At 66.7% G+C, this 25,617-nt stretch overlaps 2 protein-coding genes across 3 annotated transcripts in view; one reads left to right on the forward strand and one right to left on the reverse strand.

The window, feature by feature from the left end:
• DQX1 (DEAQ-box RNA dependent ATPase 1) lies at window positions 1–7,632 on the reverse strand. The gene is made up of 12 exons (XM_062632166.1): window positions 7,579–7,632; window positions 6,841–7,152; window positions 4,941–5,134; window positions 4,372–4,747; window positions 3,675–3,914; window positions 3,127–3,226; window positions 2,895–3,053; window positions 2,556–2,747; window positions 2,340–2,465; window positions 906–1,096; window positions 636–826; window positions 1–550 (listed from the first exon to the last, which is right to left on the reverse strand). Exons 2-12 carry the CDS (start codon window positions 7,129–7,131, stop codon window positions 352–354), a joined length of 2,259 nt encoding a protein of 752 aa, XP_062488150.1. The 5' UTR covers window positions 7,132–7,152; window positions 7,579–7,632; the 3' UTR covers window positions 1–351.
• A 2,010-nt stretch (window positions 7,633–9,642) lies between these two features.
• The window catches only part of LOC134170628 (dedicator of cytokinesis protein 2-like), a 48,382-nt gene continuing 32,407 nt past the window's right edge, over window positions 9,643–25,617 (forward strand). The window contains exons 1-23 of one of the 2 annotated variants that reach the window (XM_062632169.1): window positions 9,643–9,842; window positions 11,532–11,615; window positions 11,693–11,733; window positions 11,921–11,976; window positions 12,048–12,165; window positions 12,233–12,381; window positions 12,660–12,795; window positions 12,899–13,053; window positions 13,315–13,396; window positions 14,238–14,373; window positions 14,722–14,797; window positions 14,930–15,009; window positions 15,289–15,414; window positions 16,217–16,341; window positions 17,058–17,156; window positions 17,476–17,548; window positions 17,812–17,915; window positions 20,010–20,199; window positions 20,930–21,027; window positions 21,125–21,214; window positions 21,618–21,718; window positions 21,906–22,040; window positions 25,092–25,203. In XM_062632169.1, coding sequence (XP_062488153.1) covers window positions 9,800–9,842; window positions 11,532–11,615; window positions 11,693–11,733; window positions 11,921–11,976; window positions 12,048–12,165; window positions 12,233–12,381; window positions 12,660–12,795; window positions 12,899–13,053; window positions 13,315–13,396; window positions 14,238–14,373; window positions 14,722–14,797; window positions 14,930–15,009; window positions 15,289–15,414; window positions 16,217–16,341; window positions 17,058–17,156; window positions 17,476–17,548; window positions 17,812–17,915; window positions 20,010–20,199; window positions 20,930–21,027; window positions 21,125–21,214; window positions 21,618–21,718; window positions 21,906–22,040; window positions 25,092–25,203 — 2,409 coding nt within the window. In that variant the 5' untranslated portion in view covers window positions 9,643–9,799. The remainder of the gene's footprint in view (window positions 9,843–11,531; window positions 11,616–11,692; window positions 11,734–11,920; window positions 11,977–12,047; window positions 12,166–12,232; window positions 12,382–12,659; window positions 12,796–12,898; window positions 13,054–13,314; window positions 13,397–14,237; window positions 14,374–14,721; window positions 14,798–14,929; window positions 15,010–15,288; window positions 15,415–16,216; window positions 16,342–17,057; window positions 17,157–17,475; window positions 17,549–17,811; window positions 17,916–20,009; window positions 20,200–20,929; window positions 21,028–21,124; window positions 21,215–21,617; window positions 21,719–21,905; window positions 22,041–25,091; window positions 25,204–25,617) is intronic. The other variant, XM_062632171.1, reaches the window with a different exon arrangement.

Below are 25,617 nucleotides of genomic sequence, written 5' to 3' on the forward strand. Positions count from 1 at the left end.
AAAGGTCGCAGAACTTTATACAGGAGAGACCCACGAGCGGCCCCTGGCGCTGCTCCCCCGGCACGGGGGGCACGGGACGGCCTCAGCCCCACGGCAGCCCCCGGAGAACGCGGGCTGATGGAGTGGGGGGTTCCCTGCGCGACTCCTCGGGGCCGGCGCTCCCCGGCCTGGGCTCTGTCCCGGGGCCGGTCCCGGTGCCCGCGGTGCTGCTGCGGAAGCCGCAGCCCGGCCCGTGCCTCCCGGTGATGGATGGGGTCAGCACCGCGGCTTCCCTCCCGCCGGGAGCTCCCCGCTCCCCGGGGTCCCGGCCAAGCGCAGGCAGCCCCGACGCGGGGCTCCGGCGGCTGCGGCTCACTGCAGCACACACACCTCCTTGTCCTCATCCTCATCCTCATCCTCATCCCCGCCGCCGGGCGCTGCTCCCAGCGCTGTGGGCACCGTCGACGCGTCCTCCCCAGCCGCCACCTCCTCCCGCAGCGCCATGAGCAGGTCGCGGCTCTCGCTGGGCGGGAGGTTGCTCAGGTAGTATTGGGGTGCCAGCGCCACCAGCCTGCGGGACAGGGACAGGGAGTGACCCGGGGGTTCCCAGGGCTCCGCCGCGCTCCGGGGCCAGGCCCTCATCCCCCGGTGCTCACATTTGGGGCTGGATCTCCGAGACCACGCGCAGGCAGTTGTCCTGCGAGATGGTGAACTCGTGGTACAGCACCCACGGGGGCAGGCGCCGGGGGGGCTGCCGCAGCAGGTAGCAGCAGGCGGGGGGCAAGTGGGCCACGTGCTTGTGCGTCAGCATCACATAGTTGCCGGAGCCGTCGATGTCCCGGGCTACCTGCGGAGCGCATGGGATGGGAGCGGGGATGGAATGACCCTCCCCGTCCCGCAGCCGGACCCCACAGCCCCTGTCCCACCTTGAGGAAGTATCCGGAGATGAGGGCTCTCTGGATGTTGCACACATTGGCGTGGGTGCCGAAAGCAGGGGGGGACACGGGCAGCTCGATGCGCTGCATCACCTCCAGCAGCTCCGCACGCACGGTGCCGGCCAGCCGCAGTGCAGCCGCGTTCACCGCGTGCTTGCGGCACCAGCCCTCGTCCGCCTCATCTGCGGGACAGCACCGTGGGGACAGTGAGGACAGCACCACGGGGACAGCAGCATGGGGACAGCGAGGACAGCACCATGGGGACAGCACCGTGGGGACAGCGAGGACAGCACCACGGGGACAGCGAGGACAGCACCATGGGGACAGCACCGTGGGGACAGTGTGGACAGCACCATGGGGACAGCACCGTGGGGACAGCGAGGACAGCACCACGGGGACAGCGAGGACAGCACCATGGGGACAGCACCGTGGGGACAGTGTGGACAGCACCAGGGGGACAGCACCGTGGGGACAGTGTGGACAGCACCACGGGGACAGCAGCATGGGGACAGCACCGTGGGGACAGCGAGGACAGCACCATGGGGACAGCACCGTGGGGACAGCGAGGACAGCACCACGGGGACAGCAGCATGGGGACAGCGAGGACAGCACCATGAAGACAGCACCAATGGGGGCAGTGAGGACAGCACCGTGGGGACAGCACCAATGGGGACAGCGAGGACAGCACCATGAAGACAGCACCAATGGGGGCAGTGAGGACAGCACCGTGGGGACAGCACCAATGGGGGCAGCGAGGACAGCACCATGGGGACAGTGAGGACAGCACCATGGGGACAGCACCAATGGGGGCAGCGAGGACAGCACCATGGGGACAGCACCAATGGGGGCAGCGAGGACAGCACCATGGGGACAGCACCAATGGGGGCAGCGAGGACAGCACCATGGGGACAGCACCAATGGGGGCAGTGAGGACAGCACCATGGGGACAGCACCAATGGGGGCAGTGAGGACAGCACCATGGGGACAGCACCAATGGGGGCAGTGAGGACAGCACCATGGGGACAGCACCAATGGGGACAGTGAGGACAGCACCATGGGGACAGCACCGTGGGGACAGCACCAACAGGGGCAGCGAGGACAGCACTGGGGGGACAGGTTCAGCACCCTGAGGACATGGCTGGGCAAGAAGAGACCCCAGCAGGTGGCCTGGCTGGGCTGGGTGGTCCTGGGCCATGAAGCCAGGAACTGCAGCTCCCACAGGCTGCATCCCCTCAACGCAGAGGGGACAGTGACCAAGCAGAAAAGAGGGCCCTAGGCTGGGACCCTCCCGCAGCTGGGGTGGGCACTGGAGGGGTCACAAATGTGGCTGCAGGGCTTGGTCCCAGAAGGAGCAGGGGACTCAGGATACAAGGGTGAGCCAGGGACACAGGGGGGGAGCTGAGGACACCCCGGCGCCGCACTCACGCTGCTGGAAGGCATTGAAGATGTTGATGAGGGTGAAGTGGTCTCCGTCTGGGTGCAGCAGGGCCCGGCGGTGCATGGCCACGGCCTCCTCCATGTGTGTGGCAGGCGGCAGGAAGCAGGGGGAGGCTGGGACGGAGCAGAGGGAATGTCACCATGGGTCCCCAGCACCGCCCCGGTCAGCGCTGGCCTGGGGAGCTGCAGCCCCCCCCACGGTACCGGTGAGCATGGCGGCCAGGCTGACCATCTCCTCCACGCAGTCGAACTCGCAGGACGCGATGAGCGCCTTGGCCAGCTGAGGATCCAGTGGGAATTCCGACATGATGATCCCCACCTCCGACAGGTTCCCGTCGTCGTCCAGGGCGGCCAAATAATCCAGGTCCTCCAGTGCTTGCATCAGTGATTCGGGCGCTGCGGCGGGGTCGGCGGCTGCAGCACCAGGCAGCCCCCCCGACCTCCTCCTGCACCCACGGGACCCTCCGGCCCCTCGCCAGGACAAGCCGGGCTGCAGGCAGGGTCGTGGCCACGGCTCCGGCCCCCGCCAGCCCCGGGCAGTACCTGGCCGGTCAAGGAAGTCGCACTGGCCCATGTCGGCGATGTCCAGGCGCTTGAGCAGCAGCACGAGGCGGCTGAGGCTGGTCTCGCTGACGTGGGGCGCGGGGCTGGGCGGCAGCCGCTGCTCATAGAAGGACTCTGAGTAGAGGCGCAGGCAGGTGCCTGGGGAGAGGGGCCGTGAGCCTGCGCCGGCAGCGCCGGAGCCCCGCAGGTTTAGGTGCGGTTGAGGTCTCACCTGGGGGGCTGCCGGCAGCTCGCTCCATGCGGGACTGGGCCTGGCTCTTGCTGATGGGCCGCAGGACCTGGGACTCTGCCCGGATGCGCGGGTTGTAGACCTGCAGCACAGGAGAGGTGAGGAGGGACCTGCACAGAGGAGCCCCCCCTGCTCCCCAGCCCCTCCATCCTGTTGGTGCAGCCGCCAAGGCCTGGGGCAGGTCCTGTGCCCTGCACAGCATCCCCCAGCCTGGGTCTGCACTGAGCAGATGACCCAGACCAACGCTTCCATGCTGTTCCCTCCACAGAATCACCATGGCCTGTCCCCACCTGCCACCCCACCCCATCCCATCCCACCCACCCCATCCCACCCACCCCATCCCACCCCACCCCATCCCATCCCACCCCACCCCATCCCATCCCACCCCACCCCATCCCACCCCACCCACACCATCCCACCCCACCCCATCCCACCCCACCCCATCCCACCCCATCCCACCCACCCCATCACACCCCACCCCATCCCACCCCACCCCACCCCATCCCATCCCACCCCATCCCACTTCTCACGCTGCGCAGCTCCAGGCCGGTGTCGATGACGAAGCGGATGCCGCCCATGGAGAAGGAGGCCTCGGCCAGCCCGTGGCTGACGACGACACGGCGCTCGCGGCCGCCCTCCTCCAGCCCCTCGTAAAGCCTCTGCACGGCGCGGCCCACGCCGGGGTGCAGCGGCAGCACCAGCAGCGGGCCCAGCCCTGGGTGCAGCGCGGCCGCCTCGCCCCGCAGGGCACTGCAGGCCTCGGTGATCTCCTGTGATGGGGACAGAGCTGAGCAGGGCCCTGCACCTGCAGGGACCCTTCACAGCAGAGCCCAGCTCCTGCAGCTTAACCCCAGCAGCTCCTGGGTCCCTGGGGCTCCCCACACGCAGCTGAGGGGGGTCACAGAATCCCAGCATGGGTTGGGTTGAAGGGGCCTTAAAGCTCCTCCAGCTCCAACCCCTGCCACGGGCAGGGACCCCTTCCACTGGAGCAGCTTGCTCCAAGCCCCTGTGTCCAACCTGGCCTTGAACACTGCCAGGGATGGGGCAGCCACAGCTTCTCTGGGCACCCTGTGCCAGCGCCTCAGCACCCTCACAGGGAAGAGCTTCTGCCTAAGGGCTCAGCTCAGTCTCCTCTCTGACAGGTTAAAGCCATTCCCCTTGGCCTGTCCCCAGACCCTCCCCTGCCCCGTGTCACAGAGCACCCCCCGCATGCCATGGTGCCCCCACCTGCTCGCTGGCCATGAAGAGCAGGATGTGGCCAGGCTCCTGCCGCCTGTGGATGTCCAGCACTGCCTGGCAGGCAGCGGCGATGCGGCCGCGCGCCGGCGGGTCTCGGTACAGCAGCGCCGGGGGGTCCCCGTGCGCCGGCACCCGCACCACAGGGGGGTCCCCGCAGAAGGCGCGGAGCCGCTCCTCCATGGCCAGCGAGGTGACCACCACCACCTTGAGCGCGGGGCGCTGGCGCAGCACATCCTTGAGCAGCCCCAGCAGCACGTCCGTGGGCACCGTGCGCTCCTGCGCCTCGTCCAGCACCACCACCCCGTACTGCCGCAGCAGCGGGTCCGACGTCATCTCCCGCAGCAGCATCTCATCCGAGCAGTACCTGCCATGGGCCGCCCCGTCAGCGACACCCGGCACACACCGTGTCCCCCCCCACCAGCGGGAGCCCCCCCCCCCCAGCCACCGCCTCCCCCCCCGGAGCTCCCAACCAGGCCAGGCTGGATTAAGGGATTACCCTGCAGCCGGCGCTCAGCAGGATTAGAGCGTGGTGTAACCGGTGCCCCCGGGGCCGGTACCTGAGGATAGTCTCCGTGGTGCAGCAGTCCTCGTGGGGCACGCAGTAGCCCACCTCGTGGCCCAGGTTCAGGTCCATCTCGTCCGCCACGCGCAGGGAGAGGCTGAGGGCGGCCAGGCTGTGGGGCTGGGTGCAGGCCACCACCCCGTGGGCGAACTGCAGGGACAGGGCGTACTCTGCGCACCACTGCGGGATCTGCAGCGGGGAGGAAGCTGCTCAGGGACTGGGACAGCGCAGCCACGGCCCCAAGCACCGGGCTGCTCCTTTCCCATCCTCATCATGGAGCAGCGCCCGCCATGCTCCCAGCCTGGTTTGGGTTGAAGGGACCTTAAAGCTCCTCCAGCTCCAACCCCTGCCACGGGCAGGGACCCCTTCCACTGCAGCAGCTTGCTCCAAGCCCCTGTGTCCAACCTGGCCTTGAGCACTGCCAGGGATGGGGCAGCCACAGCTTCTCCAGGACACCCATTCCAGTACCTCACCCAGGGCAGTCCCCAGGGATCTGGCTGTTGGGGCCTTCCAGGAGCACCCAACAGTCCAGGCAGGACTTTCCCCTCTCTGTTATTGTCACTTCTGCACCCAACAACCTGCAAATGAGCCCCCAAACCTCCTCAACGCATGCCTGCAGCTTTCTGCCACCTTACAGCACGCAATAGCCCCGGCTCTCACATGAAGGACATGGGACAACAGCTCTGCCTCCACCTCCCCAGGGACAACAGGGCTGGGGGCTGCGTGTGGCCAAAGGCACCAGCTCAGCCAGAGCAGAGCCTCCAGGCCCTGTGTGACAGGACTCCAGAGGCATCTGGACAACGTCCTTCAGAACGTGCTTTACTTTGTGGTCAGTGGCAGGCAGTTGGACAAGGGCATGGGTGCAGGACCCACCATGCTCGGCTATAACCAGCATGGATGGAGCTGGAGTGGAGCAATGTGCCTGTCCTGGGCAGTGTCAGTGGCCAGCTCCAGGAGACTCAGACCCTGCAGCAGCTGCAGGTCTAGGGCAGGGGCTCGAGCATCCTCGTATGGGGCCAGAGGGATCACAAAGTGTCCCAGGAAACCCCACGTAAGGGATGGGGCAGGAAGCGCTCAGAAGCAGGCACTGCCCAAGCACCCTCCAGGTGGTGCAGGATGGTCCCAGGGCCATGTAGGTGTCTCCTGGCCATGATAAGGGGGAAGGGACCTGGCCTGTGCATCACCTCTTCCCGTTCTGGGTGGGAATACCATGTCTGAGGGGTGCTGGGGCACCAATATGGATGGAGCCGTGTCCCATGGGCTGCTCAGGGCACGGTGGCACAGCAGGGATGCCCCCAGGGCAGCTCAGCCCCGGGGCCAGCCCAGGCCAGGCCCCGCACAAAGGCTTTAGTCCTGAAATCTGGCACCCTGCGGTTGGCTGGTGCCAGGGGATCACACCCAAGGGAGGAGGTTTGGGCACAGGGCCCTGGAGCCAACACCCACAGCTCCGAGCCTGGTGGCTGCCACGCAGCACCCAGTGCGCACCCAGCCCCGCACCCAGCCCCGCGGCTCCGGCAGCTCCCAGCAGATCCCTCCCCTGGCCAAAGTCTGCCTGATGGCGTCTCCGACGCCGCGCCAGGGCTGTCAACAGAACCAGCTCCGGGAGCACCCCGGCCCTGCAGCTACATCCTGGTCCCGGTGCTGTGCCCTGCTCCCGGCTCGGGCCGAGGCTTTGCCTGGGGCCCCAGTGCCTGCCCTGGCACATCCTGGCACCGCCAGGCTCTGCAGCAGCCGCACACCGGGCTCACCGCGGGGCACGCTGCTGGGCACAGCACCTGTGGGGCCTCGCACCCCCCGTGCCCCCAAGCCAGATGATGCCATGGGGGAAGGAGCACGGGCAGAGCATCCCTGTGCCAGGGTCCCACCTCGCAGCACCACAACACGGCCCTGCTCACCTGGGTGCTCTTGCCGGTGCCAGGGGGCCCAGACACGAGGACGATGCCGCTGTTGCCTTCCAAGTGCTCCATGAAGCTGTACTTGGTGGTCCAGACGGGCAGGTCCCGGCGCTGCCGCAGCAGCTCGTAGTAGCGGGAGGAGAAGGGCAGCCCATCGTAGGGGTTCACCTCCAGGTCGCCACCGCAGCCCAGCGCCGGCTCCTCCTCCTCCTCCTCGTCCTCCTCCTTCTCCAGCGCGGGGCCGGGGCCGTTCCGCCGGGGCGCGGACCCCGGGGCCCCGTTGCCGGCCATGGCGAGGACACGGCGCCGAGGCTGCAGGGGTGGGGAGGTGGAGAGGGGCGGGGACGGGCCGGGGCTGATCCCCACTCGCCCGCGTCCCTCGGAGGAGCCCGGTGCTGCCCACCGGCCCCTTACACCGGGGGAACCTGCGGGGCACAGGGGACCCGGCAGGGCAGGCAGGGAACCCGGCTGGGGTGCGGGGACCAGGGGAACGCAGGTGGGGAACCGCGGCGGGCTCTGTACGGGGACCGGGCCGGGGCGCGGGGCAGCGCGGACCCCTCGGAGGCAGGCGGACAGAACGGCACGGGCCGGGCCGGGGGCACAGCGGTGAGGGACGGACCGGGCGGGGCACAGAGCACCGGGAGCGGACGGGTCGGGGCCGGGTGTCCCGGGTCGCCCCCCCCCGAACCGCGGCTCCGGTTCCGGTTCCGGTTCGGGCCTGTCCCGGCCACCGCTCACCTGTGCGCGCCACCGCCGCCTCGGGCCCAGCCGCGGGAGGCGGTCAGGTGACGGCGCCGCCGTCACGTGGCCCTGCCCGCGGCAGCCAATCAAAGCTCAGGGGCGGAGCCCAACTGCCGGTGGAGGCGCGTCGCGGTGTGTGTGTGATCGGGGTCACCGGAGGGACCCGATGCTGGTGCGATCTCTGCCGGAGCCCGCCCCGAGCCCGCCCCGAGCCCGCCCCGAGCCCTACCGCCAGGCGCGCTCTCCCGCCGCCGCCGTTCCTCCGCCGCGGGCCCGGAGCGCGGCCCGGCCCTGGCTGCGGTGCTCTCCTGGTGCCGCTCCGCGCATCCCGGTGCCTGTGCGGGGCCACCCGGTACCGGGCATCCCAGTGCCGGTCAGAGAGTGCCGGTCCGGTTATCCCAATTCCCGTGTTGGGCATCCCGCTGCCGGTCCGAGCGTCCTGGTGCCGGTGCTGTACAGCCGGTGCCGGGACCCACGCCCAGAGCGGGCGCTCTCCGCTCGCTGTGGCTCCCGGCGTGCGGCGGCGGGGCCAGCAGGTGGAGCTGCCAGACCGGCAACGGCCCGGCCCGGCCACGGAGCTCCCGCCGGCGCGGGGGCAGCTGGCAGAGACCGGGCGGTTCCTTGCGGGTCCCGAGACTTCGGCACCGGAAGCCGCTGGGAGGTGTCCAGGATCCCCGGCTGCCGGCGGGAAGGGATGCTCTGGGCCTGGCTGCCGTTACCGGTTACAGCTCCGCCCCGCTGCCTCTCGCACCGGCCCCAGCCGCAGCTCCCCATGTGCAAGGTCCTGTCCCTGGGTCAGGGCAATCAACAGCACAAACCCACGCGGGGGGATGAAGGGATGGAGCAGCCCTGAGGAGGAGGACTTGGGGGTGTTGGGTGAGGAGCAGCTCCCCATGACCCGGCTTCAGTGAGCGCTTGAGCCCAGACGCCCCCCCCATGTGCTGGGTGCAACCCCAGAGCGTGAGCAGCAGCTCAGGGAGGGGATCCTGCCCCTCTGCTGTGCTCTGGGGAGACCCCCCTGAAGTCCTGATCCAGCTCTGGGGCAGCAGCACAAGAGGGACGTGGAGCTGGTGGAGAGAGTGCAGAGGAAGCTGCGGAGCTGCTGCGAGGGCTGGAGGGGGCTCTGCTCTGGAGCCAGGCTGAGGAGCAGGCTCGGGCTGGGGGGGTCAGCAGGGGGAAGGAGCCTGGCGCTGCCTCAAGGCTCCGATGCAGATGGGAGAGCAGCAGCCAGGCCAGGGCAGGTCCTGGGGGCCGGGGCTCCTGAGGCCGTGCTGGGGGAGAGGGCCCGGCCAGCGCTGGTGCGGGGCGAGCATCCGGTCCCCGTGGCCGGCGGGTGCGCAGCCGGCGGGAGGAAGGAAGTGGCTGATGCTGAACCATTGCTTCACTCCCCATCCCGGTGCTGCCGAGAGCTCAGGGCTCACCGAGCCCTGGGTGCTGCCGTGCACCCCGCCAGCACTTGCACCGTTGAGCCCTGTGCACCGAGGGATGGGAGGGGACATCTTCGAGTGGAAAGGCTGAGGCCATGTCCCAGCAGTGGTCATCCGGAGCGGTGTGGTTGGAGAGGGACTTCTGACAGGGGCCTGGAGGGGCAGGACAAGGGGAATGGCTTTAACCTGCCCGAGGGGAGACTGAGATGAGCTCTTAGGCAGAAGCTCTTCCCTGTGAGGGTGCTGAGGCGCTGGCGCAGGGTGCCCAGAGAAGCCGTGGCTGCCCCATCCCTGGCAGTGTTCAAGGCCAGGTTGGACACAGGGGCTTGGAGCAAGCTGCTCTAGTGGAAGGGGTCCCTGCCCGTGGCAGGGGTTGGGGCTAGAGGAGCTTTAGGGTCCATTCCAACACAGTCTGCGATTCTATGGTCCAAGCCCAGAGATCCCTGTGCTTCCTGTCTGGAGCTGCTCTTGCTCCCTGCTCCAGCCCCGTGTCCTGCTCTGCCGGGCTCTGGCAGCAGTGCTCAGCTGCAGGGTCTCACGATGCAGCAGCATCACCCGAGGCCAGTAGCCCTATCACACCCCGCGGTCAGCCCCGGGGACCCATCAGAGCCCAGGCCCTGGGGGCTCCATCCCCATCACCCAGCATGGTCCGGGGGGGGCCCGGAGCCCCCCCTCTGTGCGCTGAGGAACCGGAGGTTTGCACAAGCCGGTGAGCCCCACGTGACCCGCGAGCAGCGCGGCGGCAGGAGGAACCCACGGCCGCCCCACGCCCGGTCTGCACGGCCCCGGCCATGGCCCCGTGGCTGCCCACCAAGGAGGAGAAGTACGGCGTGGGTGAGTCACGGCACCGCCGTGTCACGGCGTGGCTTGGCTTGAAGGGACCTTAAAGCTCCTCCGGCCCCAACCCCTGCCACGGGCAGGGACCCCCTCCCCTAGAGCAGCTTGCCCCAAGCCCCTGTGTCCAACCTGGCCTTGAACACTGCCAGGCATGGGGCAGCCACAGCTTCCCTGGGCTCCCCGGAGGGATGTGGGGCTGGGCGATGCTGACAGTGACCCCGTGGCCCCACAACCTTGGGCTAAGACACAGCGGGTGATGGTGGTTGTGCGATGGTGACCAGTGCCACGGTGCAGGAAGGGACCGTGTGCCCCTGATGCTGGGGCAAGAATGAACCCCGGGGCCACTGGGGGGCTGTAGAGTGGGTGATGGGGACCCAGGGCACGGGGCTGAGAAGGGTTGGTGATGGCAGCACCCATGTCCCTGGGGCAGGGCTGATGCTGAGTGGGATGGGGAGTTGTGGGGAGCTGTGGGGCTGGTGCTGGTTGGGATGGAAAGCTGTGAGGAGCGGTGAGGCTGTGGGGCTGAGCAGGGCTGGTGTTGGCTGGGATGGGGAGCTGTGGCGGGCTGTGGGGCTGAGCAGGGCTGGTGTTGGCTGCGATGGGGAGCTGCTGGGAGCTGTGGGGCTGAGCGGGGCTGGTGTTGGCTGGGATGGGGAGCTGCAGGGAGCTGTGGGGCTGAGAGAGACTGGGCAGAGCTGTGGGACAGGGGCTTGGCACGGGATCCCTGCAGAGCTCTGGGTTGGGCTCAGCCTGTTGAGGGGCAGAAGCCTCCACCCGAGCGGTGCTCATTGTGTTAAGGCAGTTGCTGGCACACGGATGAGCTGCTCTCAAGGCGGTGTCTGGGGCACCCCGGAGCCACCGCTATAACTTACCCCAGTCCTATGTGAGCACTCGCTCCCCGTGCCCCGCACCGGCCGTGGCAGCCCTGTTCCTGTTCCTGTTCCCGTTTCTGGCCGGGACCGTTCCCGTCCCCCGCCCCTGCGCCCTGCCCATGCTCTGCGGCAGCACCGGAGCCAGCGCTGAGCCCGCGGGGTCCTGGGCAGCGCTGGGGCTGGGTCCCTCTCGTGTCTGCTGGAATCCTGCCCTGGCTGGGCCTGGGGGTGGGAAGGGGCTGGGGCTGGTCCCCGTGAGCACGGCAGGGGGAGGGAGGGGGGGTCCCGTGGCACCTCAGGACTCCGGTGCTCCCGGTGCGCTGTGGCCAGCGCGGGGGTCCCGGCTCCGGGGGTGTCCCAGGATGAGCGGGCCTTGGCCGGGGCTGGGGGTGGGCACAGGGGGGTCGGGTACGGCCGCAGGGTCTGAGCCCGCGGTGCTGCGGCCAAGCCCGCGCTGGCTCCGCCAGGCAGAGCTGTCCCTGTTCCCCCCGCCAGGAAGAGCGGCAGCGCAAGCACAGAGCGGAGGGGGCAGCCCCGCTGCCCCGCTCCTGCTCCTGCTGTCCCTGTGCTGCAGGGACCAGGGTCCCTCCCACCCTGTTCCGTGCCTACCTGGGGGTCTCACCCCGTCTGTGTGGGGTTGGGACCCTGCACCATGTCTGGGGGCTGAGCGATGCTCACTGGGGTGGTGCTACCTCCCATGGGGGGGCTGCCCATGGGATGCCCCAAGGGACACTGTGCACAGGGCCTGGGGGGCTGCGCTGGTGATGGGCGTCCGAGTTGTGGCCCCCCATGGCTCCCTTCCCCTCCTCTGCAGCCGTGTGGAACTTCCCCCGCACGAGCGAGCATCACCTGGAGCTGCACATCGGGGAGACGGTGCACATCCTGCAGGCCTCCGAGGGTAAGGGGCTCCCCAACCCTGCCCCTGCCCTGTGCACCCTGAGCCTCGCTGACACCATCCCCTTCCCTCCCTGGCAGGCTGGTACCGCGGGTACTCGCTCAGGAACCGGGCTGCCTGGGTAGGTGAGGGCTGCTGGGGGGTGCAGGCACGGCGGTGTTTGTGGTGTCCCTGCTGGGGACACGCACCGGGCACCCTGTTGCATGGCCAGGCTGGGACCCTCTGTGGGAACTCCGGTCCTGGTGCAGGGAGCACCCACCGCAGCCCATCTACCACGGGGTGGGTGCTGATGGCTCTGGCTCCCCCAGGGCATCTTCCCGGCCTCGCTCATCCACCTGAAGGGTGCCGTGGTGGAGCGCAGGGGGTAGGTACCGGGCACGGGCACAGGCATGGCTGTGGGTGATGGTGCCCACCTCTGGTGCCGCAGGGCTGCAGGCTCCCTGTGCCCCTCCTTAGGGCAGAGGAGAGCGTGGTCCCCACCGAGATGCCCATGGTGCAGGAGATCACCACCACGCTGCGGGAGTGGGCCACCATCTGGAAGCAGCTCTATGTGGTGAGCAGCGGGGGGATGCGGGGCCTGGGGACACCAGGGCACAGGGGTGACGCGGGTGCTGCCACAGGCAGGGCAGATGGAGCGGTACGGTCGTGTGAGGCAGATGATGTGTGAGCTGATGGAGCGGCGCTCGCAGCTGCTCTCTGGGACGCTGCCCAAGGACGAGCTCCTGCAGCTCAAGAAGGAGGTGACCGGCAAGATCGACTACGGCAACAAGTGAGAGAGGGGATGGGGTGGAGGGGTACTGGGGTCACCCCTCTGCTGCAGTGTCCCCACTGCTCTGTGGTGGCCAGTGAGTGTGCTGGTGGCTGTGCAAGGCACCGAGCCAGAGGCTAGTGCCTGGTGCCACTGGTTCTTGTCCCCTTGCCATGGATCTGCTGCTCGTGGGGACCCATCACCCTCTGTCCTGCACCCTCATCCCCCGTGCCCGTGCATGGGCAGGCGGGTCCCGGTGGGATGCACAGACCCGTGTCCCCCCATCCCGTCCCCCGCAGGATCCTCGGGCTGGATCTGGTGGTGCGGGATGAGGATGAAAACATCCTGGACCCCGACAGGACCAGCGTCATCAGCCTGTTCCAGGCGCACAAGAAGGCTGCGCAGACCGTTACGCAGCGCATCCAGGAGGAGATGGTGAGCTTCTGGCACGCTGCCCCGCGCAGGGCTGTGCCATGGGGCCGTGCCGGGGGCTGTGCCATGGGGCTGTGCCGGGTGCTAACAGCGCGGTGTCCCGCAGAGCCCGCAGCAGAGCCCGCTGGGCTGCGGTGCGCGCCCGGCAGCGTCCCCCTGTCACAGCCTCTACCTCTGCGTGCGCAACTTCGTGTGCAGCATCGGGGAGGAGGCGCAGCTGCTGCTGGCGCTCTACGACCCGGTCCAGCAGCGCCTCGTCAGGTGGGACCCGGCCCCGGCACCCCGCGGGGTCCCCAGCCTGTGCCGAACCCCGGTACCGCTGGGGCAGCCGGTCCCTGTGTGTGGTGCGAGCTGGCAGGGCACGGGCACTGCCTTGCCGAAGGGCTCCAGCCCCTGTCGTGGTGTTTGCTCATGGGCTGGTGCTGGCAGCCTCATCCAGCACAGGAACACTGAGCCCCAGCTCTGCCGTCCCGGTGCCTGGTCCCCTCCATGGGCTCCTCACCCCATCACCTTCCCTCGCAGTGAGAACTATGTGATCCGCTGGGCCAGCACCGGGGTGCCCCAGGACATTGAGCTGCTCAACAACCTCAGGGTCATCTTCACGGTGAGTGCACTCCCCCGGTGCTGGTGCTGCTGCTGGTGCTGCATTCTGTACCATGCACAGGCCCCTTGAGGCTCCACTGCAGCCCACGTCCCCTGCGAGCAGCCGCATCCGTGCTGCTCTCTCTATGCTGCTCTTTTCTCCCATCGTATCTGCACAGACCCCACTCCTGGCACCAGGACGAGGCATTCACCATGAGGCTGCCCTTGCAGCCCCCCTGCCCGGTGGCAGGTTTCTGGGTGTCCTCGCCCCCATCCCCACTCCGTCCCTCTCCGCAGCAGCTCCTGTGCAGCAGGAGGTGCTGAGGCAGCATTTTCCCTGCTGCGGCAGCAGGGCTGGGCTGAGCTGACCCTTGTGAGGGCCGGGGAGGAGCCGTGGATACACAGAGGAGCCAGGAAGGTCTTTGCTAAGAGCAGCAGCAGCAGCAGGTCCAGCTCCCCCGGCTCTGCCGCCTCTGCCCCTGCTTGCTGCTGATGCCGTGACCCCATGTGCTGCAGCGTGACCCTGCCCCATGCTGCAGCCCCTTGGAAGGTTCTCACACAGGGCAGCACCCACAGGACCTGACCCCAATGGGTGCTGGAGCCCGTGGCCACCCCACCAAGCGGAGGGGTCATGTCAGACCTGCTCCCTCCCCAGGCACTGCCTGGCCCAGGGGTGCCCCATGAGGCTGTTGGTCTCCACCAACCCGTTGTCCCCATCCCTTGGGTTTGGGGTGATGCAGTGCACGGACACTGCACCCACTGGTTCATGCCCTGGGTACCCCACAGTCACCTGGTGCCACCCGAGGCACATCCCCACGTGGTGCTGCCCGAGCCAGGCTCACGCAGCCCCTTGTTCCCCGCAGGACCTGGGCAGTAAGGACCTGCAGCGGGAGAGGCTGCTCCTGGTGTGCCAGATCATCCGGGTGGGACGCATGGACCTGCGGGAGAGCCACGGCCGGAAGCTCAGCACCGGCCTCCGCCGCCCCTTCGGCATCTCAGGTGAGGGACTGGGAGAGCCCCAAAGCACTGCCCAACCCAGCACCCTCAGAACCCCCCTTGGCCACCCGGCTCCATGGGGCTCCCAAAGGGTGCTGAGCATTGGCACAGGCTGTCCGGGGCAGGGCTGCAGTCACCATCCCTGTTCACACACCGTGGAGACGAGGCCTCAGTACCATGGGTCAGGGGTGGCCGGTGCTGGTTGGACTGGATGAGCTTAAAGGTCTTTTCCACCCTGGCTGGTTCTATGATTCCACGGAACAACTGCCCCGGGTGCTGCTCCTGGGAGGGTTTTGCATAGAGGGTCACCCACGGCAGCCACCCGGTGCCAGCACCTCTGTGCCACTGCAGTGATGGACATCACGGACATCACCAGGGGGAAGAGCGAGAGCGACGAGGACAAGCAGCACTTCATCCCCGTGCACTTGTGAGTGCCGGGGCAGGGTCAGGGGCCCAGTGGGACTCAGGGTGCTCTGGGTGCTGGTGCCCAGCTGTGGGCAGCAGCGTGTGGGGCACCCGGTGGGGCCCTCCCCAGGTCACCCCTCCCCGATACCCACAGGGCCACTGCTGACAACGATTTTCTTCACAACATGATCAGGAAAGCGGTGGAGGGGAAGGACATCAACCACAAGGGACAAGGTAGAGCCCCCATGTCCCTTACGTCCCCAGTGTCCCCCATGGCCACGCTGCCGGCACAGGGATGCTGACATGGCAGCAGGCACGGGTGTGTGCTTTGGTGCTGGGTGCATCCGGGGCTCCGTGTGTGGATGGTCCAAGCCACTGGGATCCATCACTGGGATCCACCACCTCCCAGTGAGCTGAGGCTGAGCCAGGACCCCATGGGGCTGGTGACGGGGCACGGCTCGGGATGAGCCGGCCCAGGCCCTGGGGCTGATGTCCCCCCTCCGGCCTGCGCAGGGTTCTGGGTGTCGCTGAAGGTGCTGTGGGGGGACGTGGGCCACGTGCGGAAGCAGCACCCGCACCTCGTGGACTGCAGCACGGTGCTGGCGCGCAAGCTGGGCTACCCCGAGGTCATCATGCCAGGCAAGTGGCGGCGGGGGGACCCCGGGGGGGGCCTGGGGTCTCAGCCTGGGCTGTGGGGAGCCCCATTGCAGAGGGACCTGGCCGTGCTGCTGGGGCTGTGCCCCCGGAGCTGCTGGAGTTGCTGGTAACCGTTTGTGGCTTCTATTTGGAACCGAAGGGAAAGGGGGAGGTAATGATGTGGGGTTTGCACAGGGAAACAAATCCCTGTTAAGTACTCGTGTCCTTCGCTGCTCTGGGCTTCCAGCAGCTCCCCGGGGCTCTTTGCAACCCCTGATGTAAAGTTCCCAGCAAAAACATTCGCAGCCCTGCACTGTAGTAAAGAAACGGGATGCAAGTGGGAGAAAGCTCCTTGAGTTGTGCTTGGGGTTGGAGGGGTTTGGTTATGGGCAGGTGCCGTGAGCTGCTTCCAGTTAATGGGAGTCTGCCTGGAGGAGGGCAAGACAGGAGCCACATTTGGATGCTGGGGAGGGACCTTCATCAAGGACTTCAGTAACAGGACCAGGGGTGATGGGTTCAAACCGAAACAGGGGAAGTTCAGGTTGGAGATGGGAGGAAGCTCTCTGCTATGAGGGTGCTGAGGCGCTGGCACAGGGTGCCCAGAGAAGCCGTGGCTGCCCCATCCCTGGCAGTGCTCAAGGCCAGGTTGGACACAGGGGCTTGGAGCAAGCTGCTCCAGTGGAAGGGGTCCCTGCCCATGGCAGGGGTTAGAGCTGGAGGAGCTTTAAGGCCCCTTCAGCCCACCCCATGCTGTGATTCCTGTGTGATCCTGAGTTCCGCGTGGGTTTTGCTGTGGCTGCCCCAGGAGACGTCCGGAACGACATCTACGTGACACTGGTGCAGGGTGAGTTCGACAAGGGCAGCAAGAAGACACAGAAGAACGTGGAGGTGACGGTGTGCGTGTGCGACAAGGAGGGACACGTGCTGCAGGTACTGGCTGGAGCACCAGAGCTGTGCCCATGGCTCTGCCTCGGGCACGGCCAGCGGCCCTTGGTGTATTGGTGCCAGTGCTGGAGCCAGCACGGCCCGGCTGGAGCAGCCCCTTTGGTTACTGGGGCAGCCTCTCCGGTTACCGGAGCCCCTGTAGCTGCCCTTGAGAATAAAGCTCCGTGAAAGCAGTGGGAAGGGATAGACAGGAAATCCTCCTCCTGCCCACGGGGAGAGCCAGAGCCCGCGGCCACCCCGCAGCCCCCGGGGATGGGGTGTCCCAGCTCTCCATCGATGGGAGAGGCAGAGGCAGGAGGAAGGGATCTGGGGGGTTCAGGAGGCTGGGGGAGGCTCAGGCCCTGTTCCCTGCCCCAGGGCTGTTCATTGCCTGTTCTCTCCAGGCTGTTTGCCTTCCATTTCAAACATTATTCCCAGCTGGCCCCTGCAGGACAGGCTGTGGGCTGCTGAGGGTCCCATGGGTGGACCCACCTCCTTCTGCATCCCTGAAAATGCCCTTCCCAGGGCAGCGGAGGTGATGGGATGGGGAAGCCTTTTGCTGCCTTCTGAGCCTCTCTGGGATAGGACAGGGGAAGAATGTCCCTGTGCTGGCTGGTGGGGGGCGAAGGGGCAGCAGTGCTGGGGGGCTCAGGCAGGACTCTGAGATGTGAACAAGGGCTGGGGGGGACACCACGGCCTGACCATGCTCTGCCCCCCCGCAGAACATGATCTACCCCGGCGCAGGGGTCGGGCCGACCAGCGAGTACCGCTCTGTGGTCTACTACCAGCAGCGGCACCAGCGCTGGATGGAGACGGTGAAGGTCTGTCCTGGGGCCGGGGGCAGCAGGACCCGGCTGCTGCGGGGGGTCCCCATCAGGGGTGATTTTCAGGGTCCTCAGCTCAGGGAGCTGCTGCCGGTGTCCCGGGGACCCAGGGCCCCCACGCTGGGTGCTGCATCCCTGATGATGCTCCTGCACCGCCACTGCTCCCCATGGGCCTGTGGCCGTGCACCACCAGCCCTGCACAGCACTGGGGGCTGTTCAGCACCACTGGCTCAACAGGGAGCACGGGGTTCAGGTGGCAGTGAGGGATCTTGCCCAGCTGGGCAGCTCCTCACACAGGCTCCATCTCCTCTCCCAGATTGCTGTTCCCATTGAGGACGTCCACAAAACCCACCTGAGATTCACCTTCCGGCACCGCTCCTCCAGTGACTGTGAGTGTCCCCTTGCTTTGGGAATTCCTGCTTGAGCAAGGCCAGAGGAAGCCACGGAGCTGCTGTGAGAGCAGCTCCAGCGCCTGAAGGGGCTCCAGGAAACCTGGAGAGGGGCTTGGGACAAGGGCCTGTAGGGACTGGGCAAGGGGAATGGCTTTAACCTGCCAGAGGGGAGACTGAGATGAGCTCTTAGGCAGAAGCTCTTCCCTGCCCATGCGGTGCGTCCACCCTTGGGCTCCTCCTCACCCCATTCTATGTCCCAGCCAAGGACAAAAGCGAGCGGATCTTCTCCATGGCCTTCGTGAAGCTGGTACAAGCAGACGGCACCACACTGCACGATGGGGAGCACGACCTGATCCTGTACAAGGTACGGACACACACACAGGGACACAAATCCCCACTGATGTGGGGTTGCTGCAATGGGGCTGTGTCCAGGTCCCTGCTGGAGCCGCTGTGCTGCTGGCACATACCCGACATTCCCCAAAGGGTTCCCAGTCCTTCCCTGCCTCCCTCCCGCCCTTTCTGTCCTCGGCCGGGGCTCCTGCCGCGCTCCCTGCAGAGCCTCTGATCCCTTGGGAACGTCAGGTTCTGTTCAGAGAAAGGTAACATGGATGTAGGTGATGTGGGAGGGGACGTCCGCAGGCGGGTATCTGCTGCACATTGCCTGGCTTCACCAGCGGTGTTCCCTGAGGAACTGCTTGGGTATTCTGGGAGAGCAGAGGGAGAATGTGGGGAAGAAAAACTCAGCATTCGTTTGGAAAACACACTCTGATGCCAGAGCGTGAATGACCCCAGAAGCACTGCCCCCCCCCCCTTCCCAGCCTTGGTGTCCCCCTCCCTTGCCTTGGTGTTCCCCCATCCCGGACTGGGTCTGGGGAGTGGGAGGTCTGAGCTGGTCCCCACGACAAGGCTGAACTCAGAACTCACCGTGTGTGGCACCACCTCAGCCCCTCGCTGGCCGTGGGGCTCCGTCCTCCCCAGGACGGGCCCTTCCCTCCCCAGCCCCTCGCCTGCTCTGGTTTTAGCTCGGGTTTCTCTGCTGTTCCTGGTGATCCAGGTTAGACCCATCTCCCTCCTGAGCCCTGCATCTCCCTGGCGTGAGCAGATCTGTCCCATTGCTGAGCCCCAGCCAGCACTTCCACGAGTTTGATGGAGAAATTCTTCCTCTTCATCACAGCGTTTCCCTCTTGGCATCTTCCTTGCAGCCCCTTCAGGCACTGGGAGCGGCTCCAAGGTCTCCCCAGAGCCTTCTTTCCCCGGGCTCTCAGCCTGGCTCCGGAGCAGCTCAGCACGTGTGAAGCTGTTGTCCTGCCGCTCCTCTCTGCTCTTTCCGGGCCACCTCCCCGCGGTTCTTTAGGTGCTGCCCTGGCTGCAGACCCCGTCCCGTCCCCCCCGCTCCGCGCTGCCGCAGGAGCACCGGCCGCCGCCGGGACCGGCCGCTGCCGTCGGGGTCAGCCCCTGCTCCGCCGCCTCGGTGCTGTCCCGTGGGAGGGCTGGCGCTGCCCTCCGTGACCCGGCGCGTTCAGCAGCGCCCTCAGCCCGGAGCGGGGGAAGCTCCGTCCTCCCTCCCCGCGCTGGCTCCTGCTCTTCCCGGCACCTGCCGGGGCCTGGCCCCGGCGCCCGGAGCCGTTTCCGTGCCTTCAGCCCCTCGGAGCTCCCGATCTCGTTGCGGTCCGTAACGCGCCGGCTTGAGCCGCGCGGGGCTCCAGGAGCAGCCAGCAGCGAACAGCTCCGTGCTCGCCATGCAGGGAGAGCATTCCAGGGAGCATTCCAGAGGCAGGGCTCAGGCAGGGGCGGGGGATGCCCCGTTACCGAGCCGCAGGCGAGCGGGGCAGCAGCAGCCGGTCGGGGCCTCGGGCCATCCACACGTCCCCAGTGAGTCCTCCTGGGTGTGACTTCTTCTTAGTTCTTCAGCTGGAGAGCAGGGACACGAAGAGGTTGTTCTGCCGCCATGGAGAGACCCTGGCTGGCGCTGGTGGCAGGAGCATCCCACGTTGGGATGCTGCTGGTGATGCCGTGGGACCGGCTGGTGTCCAGCTGCGTGTCTGTCCCTGGGGCACGGCTCTGCCATGGGCTTCATTCCCGGCCCCAGGCTCCTCTGTGTCACCAGCTCTTCCTCCTGCCACTTCTTGTGCCCTCCCGGGATGCCACTGGCTGGGATGCAGCATTGCTCTGGTCAGTGGTCCCAGTGGACCATGGGCAGGGAACAGCTCTGTGGGATGCTCTGTTGAGGCTGATGTTGGGTGAGACCCTGTGCTGCCTGCACTGGGCTCTGCCACCCCTTGGGATGGCTCCCACATCCCATCCATGAGGATACCGTCAGTGGGAGCCACCGTTACACGTGTGGCTGTGCCGACCCCCTGCCCTTGTCCGCTCCGCACAGGGACATGACGTGGGGTCAGATCCCATCCCATGGGGCTCCTGTGGGGCTTCCCAGTGTGAGCCGTGCTCTGCCCTGCAGGGGGACAGCAGGAAGCTGGAAGATGCCAGCACGTACCTGGCCCTGCCCTCGGTGCGGAGCCCGTCTGAGCCCAGGCTCCTCTCCAGCTCCTCTTTCCGTGTGAGCAGTGGCACGTCCGGCCTGACCGTGTCTGCCCGGGACAGCTTCCAGATCTCCACAGTCATCTGCTCCACCAAACTGACCCAGAACGGTGAGTCCTGGGTTCGGGACTGCGCTTCCTGGCAGCCGGGAGCCGCCCTGGGATGCTCCCGTTGCACGTGGATGCTGGGAACACAGGCAAAGCTGGGGTGGAGAGCACTGAAGTACCAGCTGAAGTGGCTGGGGACACCCAGGTTTGCTGTGCTGCTCCAGCACGGCTCCTATGGGGTGCTGGGATGGGATGTGCTGCGCTGCAGCTCTGTGTCTCCATTGCTCCAGGCTGTAATTCAGAGGGTTTCTCATTTTCCTTTCCTCATTTTGGTGAGTTCTCTTTGGCTCCTTGGTCTCCCGAGGCCTCCTGCCTCAGCAGCACATCAGTTTTCCGAGGCAGAGGAATGGGAACATCAGGCTCCAGTGTTCCAGGCGTGCTCCTGCCTCAGGGCTGCAGCAGCCGCTGTGGGAAGCTGCAGCTCCTTGGCTGGATGCCCCATCCCTGGTAGTGTTCAAGGCCAGGTTGGACACAGGGGCTTGGAGCAAGCTGCTCCAGTGGAAGGTGTCCCTGCCCGTGGCAGGGGCTGGAGCTGGAGGGGCTTTAAGGTCCTTCCTAACACAAACCAGTCCAGGATTCCCCTGGCCTGGGGCAGCACCGCATCCCCTGGGATGGAGCCTCTCCCCATGTCTCTGGCTGCCCTTGGCACTGAAGGTGGCACTGGGAGCCGGGGGCCGGTCCATCCAGGTCTGGAGCAGGTGAAGCTGTGCTGATGCTCCCGTTCCTCCTGCAGTCAATCTCCTGGGGCTGCTCAAGTGGCGCTCCAAGCCCAGCCTCCTCTCCGAGAACCTCCAGAAGCTGATGTCCGTGGATGGAGGGGAGGTCATCAAGGTACAGCCGGGACCTTCCCCACTCCCCGTGCCGGGATCTGCCCTCCCACCTCCTCCCCTCCCTGCTCCTGTGCTCACAGCCCTCGGGTCTCGCACAGTTCCTGCAGGACACGCTGGATGCCTTGTTCTCCATCATGATGGAGCACTCGGACACGGATGTCTATGACACACTTGTCTTTGACGCACTGGTGAGTGGGACCTGCATCCCCCCGTGGGCTGAGTGTGGCTCTGACCCGCTGACAGTGCAGGATGGGCTTGGGTCAGACGGGCGGGTTTGTGATGGGATCACTGACCTGACCAGTGCTCAGAGCTGTGCATTGCCCCCGGCTCCACCGCAGTGCCCATAGAGCCCGGCTGAGCCAGCACGGGCAGGTCTGTGGCTCTGTGGGACTCTGTCCCTACAGGAGACAACCCCAGGAAGAGGTGTCCTGTGGCCGCTGGGCTCAGGCTCACTTTGGGCTTTCCACCTCGGAGCTCTGCCCATGCTGGCAGTGGGGGGCGGGCAGGGGCTGTGGTGCCCCCAGCAGCCCCTATGTGGGGTCATGTCCCAGCACCCTGCTGCTCCCCCCGAGCCGTGCCCCCTGCCCCCAGGTCTTCATCGTGGGGCTGGTGGCTGACAGGAAGTTCCAGCACTTCAACACCATCCTGGAGACCTACATCCGCCAGCACTTCAGTGCCACGCTCGCGTACAAGTGGGTACCCGGCGGCCGGGGCATGGGGATGGGGCAGCAGGGACAGGGAGGGATGGGGATGGGACAGGGAGAACGGGGAGGGATGGGGATGGAGGGTGGGGAGCACCGGTGGGAGCTGAGCCACGGCCCAGCGGCCATCCCAAAGGCTGCTTGGCTGAGCCCTGGCCACGCGTGTCCCGTCCCACAGGAAGCTGCTGTCGGTGCTGACGCAGTACGTGGAGAGGGTGAGCCGGGGCGAGCCCTGTGACCTGCTCCTGCGCACCTTCAAGGCCTTGGAGTACGTCTTCAAGTTCATTGTCCGCTCTCGGCACCTCTTTGCCCAGTAAGTGCTGGAGCCGCTTCCTCCAGTGCTGGAGCCGCTTCCCCTGGTGCTGGAGCCGCTTCCCCTGGTGCTGGAGCCGCTTCCCCCGGTGCTGGAGCCGCTTCCCCCGGTGCTGGAGCCGCTTCCCCCGGTGCTGGAGCCGCTTCCCCCGGTGCTGAAGCCGCTTCCCCCGGTGCTGGAGCCGCTTCCCCCGGTGCTGGAGCCGCTTCCCCCGGTGCTGGAGCCGCTTCCCCTGGTGCTGGAGCTGCTTCCCCCGGTGCTGGAGCCGCTTCCCCTGGTGCTGGAGCCGCTTCCCCCGGTGCTGGAGCCGCTTCCCCCTGTGCTGGAGCCGCTTCCCCCGGTGCTGGAGCCGCTTCCCCTGGTGCTGGTGCCGCTTCCTCCAGCGCTGGTGCTGCGTGTGCCTGAGCATCATCCCCTGGCAATGGGGCCTGCAGGGGAGGACAGGAGGGGTCTCGGGGTCCCTGTGCCATGGGAGCATCCCTGGTGCCTACCCCAGGCATGTGGGGAAGCCTGGGCAGCAACTGCCTTGTCCTGGCTCAGCACAAGCTCTGCAGGGGGTTGTGAAAGGGGCTTTGGACAAGGGCCTGTAGGGCCAGGCCAAGGGGAACGGCTTTAAGCTGCCCGAGGGGAGACTGAGCTGAGCTCTTAGGCAGAAGCTCTTCCCTGTGAGGGTGCTGAGGCCCTGGCACAGGGTGCCCAGAGAAGCCGTGGCTGCCCCATCCCTGGCAGTGCTCAAGGCCAGGTTGGACAGAGGGGCTTGGAGCAAGCTGCTCTAGTGGAAGGGGTCCCTGCCCATGGCAGGGTCAGAGCTGGAGGAGCTTTAAGCTCCCTGCAGTCCAAACTGGTCTGTGGTTCTGCTATAAGCAGTGTAAGGGGCTGGGAGCCTCGATAGGTCCTTGTCACTGAGAACAAGGTCACAGCTCGCTGCTGGTTTCACTTGTTCCCCGTGGGATGCGGTTCCTGTCTCAGTACGTGATGGCACAACAGGGCTGTGCCCTGCAGGAGGGGCTGAGCCAGGCCGTGCGCTGGGTTCACGCGCGACTGCCCTGTTACCAGAAGCCGCGAGTCACGTTCCTCTTTCATTCCCAGTATGCGGCACCGAAAGCCGAAGTGTCCCCATGGAGCAGTGGGAGGCGCGGGCTCTGCCCGTGGTCGGTGGGAGCAGGGGGGCTGCTCCTGCCCCCGGTCCTGAGCACCGCGCAGAGGGGCTGGGATGCGCTGTGGTCCCACCTGTGCTCTGTGCCCTGCTCATGGGGAGGAGCTGAGGAGGGTCCCGGCCACCCCAGGCCCCTCAGAGCCCCCTTTGCCCCTGCTGTCTCCCCCATCGCACTGGCAGGGGGGTGCAGCTCCTGCTTCCAGGTCTGACAGAGCCCCCTCCCATCACCCTCCTGCCCCATGCAGCCCCTCCCTGGGGGTCCCGCAGGGCCCGGCGGCTGCTCCAGGGCTCTGGGATGCTCCAGCACCCGATGGAGGGATCTCCCTCCTCGTCACACAGAGGAAATCTCCAGCTTGTAGAGCTGCCGGCACAGAAGGTGAATTGGATGGAGCAGCCAACCCTGTGAGTGCGTGCTGGCACAAAGCGCTCCCTGCAGACAGTCAGTGCTTTGATTCATCTTCCCTTTATCTTGGCGATCTCAACCGCAATAAGAGCTCCTCAGATCTTTTAAATGCTTTAAATGCTGCTACAATTTGTACGCATCTGCGATTGAAAGGAATTAGCTGTAATTACAGTAAGCTGCTGCAGATGCTGCGGCTCTGTTTCTGGATGCGCCGCTGGCAGCTCGAGCAGGATGAGGGTGATCGAAGGGAGCTCAGCTGGATCAGGACCTGAGCCCCGGCCTGGGGAAGGGGCTCCCTGGTTCGGGCAGGAGGTTCGGGAGCAGGGGATGCTGCGCTGCACCTCCAGGGACCAGGACCAGGGCAGGCGGGGACTGGTGGAGCCCCCATGCCCATCCCCACATCGGGACCTGTCCTGTGCGCCCCACGGTAACTCCGAGCCCCGCCATGGCTGGGGTAGGGATCTGCAGCTTGGTGACATGCAGTGACACGATCCCCGTTCACTGCTTCCTCCCTCCCAGTTCCTGCGGCCACTTCTGCTTCTGCTGCAGGCGGGGGGGTTTCCTGGAGGTGCTGTTACCCCAGAGTTCACCCCACACATGGGGGTACCCGCAGCCGCATCTCCCCCTCACCACCCTGGTCACTGCTCACTCCCTTGCTCAGCCCCTGTTCCTGCAGCCAAATCCCCCCACGGCTCCAGCACGGACCTGCTCATCCCCCCTCCTGTCCCAGTCCCCCCAAGTGCCCTGCGAGCGCTACCCCTTTGCCCCTGTCCTCCAGGCACCCACTTGTGCAGCCTGGACCCTGCGGCTGCTGAGTGTCCCCAATGACCTCCATGGGGATGTTACTGGGGTCCCCAACAGCTCCTGCCGTGGTCTGGGCTGCAGTGGGGTGTCCTTGGGTGCCACATTGACCCTTCTCTGGCAGAGCAGGTAAATGAGAGGAGGCCACAGAGCTGCTGTGAGGGCTGGAGCAGCTCTGCTCTGAGCCAGGCTGAGAGAGCTGAGCTGGGGCAGCCTGGAGAAGAGAAGGCTCCTGAAGGGGAGACCTGAGAGCCTTCGGGGGGGGAGGGCGCTGGCTCAAGGGCTGGGCCCATTTTCCTGATGGAATCCTCCAACTCACAGCATCCCCATGGCCTCCTCTGGCCTGGCGGCAGCAGCTCCACATCCCTCTTGTGCTGCTGCCCCAGAGCTGGAACTCTGGCACTTCAGGACTGTGAACAAGTCTATTTAAAACCTGAAGAGTCCACGAGTGCGTGTGAGGGGGGTACCTGCAGCAGCAGCCTTTGGTACAGGTCACTGTGCACATAAGTGCTGGTGCCCAGCAGTGCCAGTGCTGGGTCCTGCTGCTGAATGCAGATGTGGAAAGAGTCACCAAGGAGTGTGGCGAATGGGGATCAAAGGTGGTGCTGAGCAGAGCATCGCCTGTCGAGGTGCTCAGCCCCGTCACCACGGTCAGCACAAGCCTGTCCCCATGTGCCTCTGGCTGTTGCAGGCTCTACGAGGGGAAGGAGGCTGCCGAGTTCCAGCGCTCACTGCAGAGGTTCTTCCTGTCCCTGAACCAGCTGATGCAGTCCCCGCTGGAGGGCCCCACGCTGCTCTCCCAGGTACGGGTGCTGGGGGGCTCAGTGCTGGTGCGTGGTGGGTGGATGGTGCCGCAGCCATGGTGACACCGGCTGTGCCCATGCTGGGTGACACCGGCCATGCAGAGCCCCATGTGCAGGGTGCTGATGGGAGCTGCTGCGCCTGCAGGGTCCTGCCCCCCGCCCAGAGGGGAGACACCCCCCCCCCCAGAGGCCCCAGACCTCAAATCCACACTGTGCTGGTGCCTGGGGCTGTGCTGCGCTTCATCACAGCTCGGTGCTGCTGCTGAGCGCCTGGGAGGAGGGTCCTGGGAAGGCTCCTGGTGCTCATCCCTGCATCCCTGCTCTGGAGCTGGCCCAGACCCATCCCTGCCCCGGGGGGCTGGCTCCATGGGGTTCAGGAGGAGCAGGAGCGGTGCCTTGGGCACTGCAGGGTCA

The sequence above is a fragment of the Pezoporus occidentalis genome, unplaced genomic scaffold (assembly GCF_034315485.1).
Source record: "Pezoporus occidentalis ecotype Australia unplaced genomic scaffold, CSIRO_AGI_Poc_V1 ctg386, whole genome shotgun sequence".
Lineage (NCBI taxonomy): Eukaryota > Metazoa > Chordata > Aves > Psittaciformes > Psittacidae > Pezoporus > Pezoporus occidentalis.

What these genes read in the sequence shown, in the direction of transcription:
- DQX1 (XM_062632166.1), bottom strand. Translation starts at nt 7,131, where the DNA reads ATGGCCGGCAACGGGGCCCCGGGGTCCGCGCCCCGGCGGAACGGCCCC. An exon ending in GCACCGGCAAGAGCACCCAG is followed by an intron (nt 5,135 to 6,840) that starts GTGAGCAGGGCC and finishes TCCCCGCTGCAG; the next exon opens with ATCCCGCAGTGGTGCGCAGA. An exon ending in TCTTCATGGCCAGCGAGCAG is followed by an intron (nt 3,915 to 4,371) that starts GTGGGGGCACCA and finishes TCCCCATCACAG; the next exon opens with GAGATCACCGAGGCCTGCAG.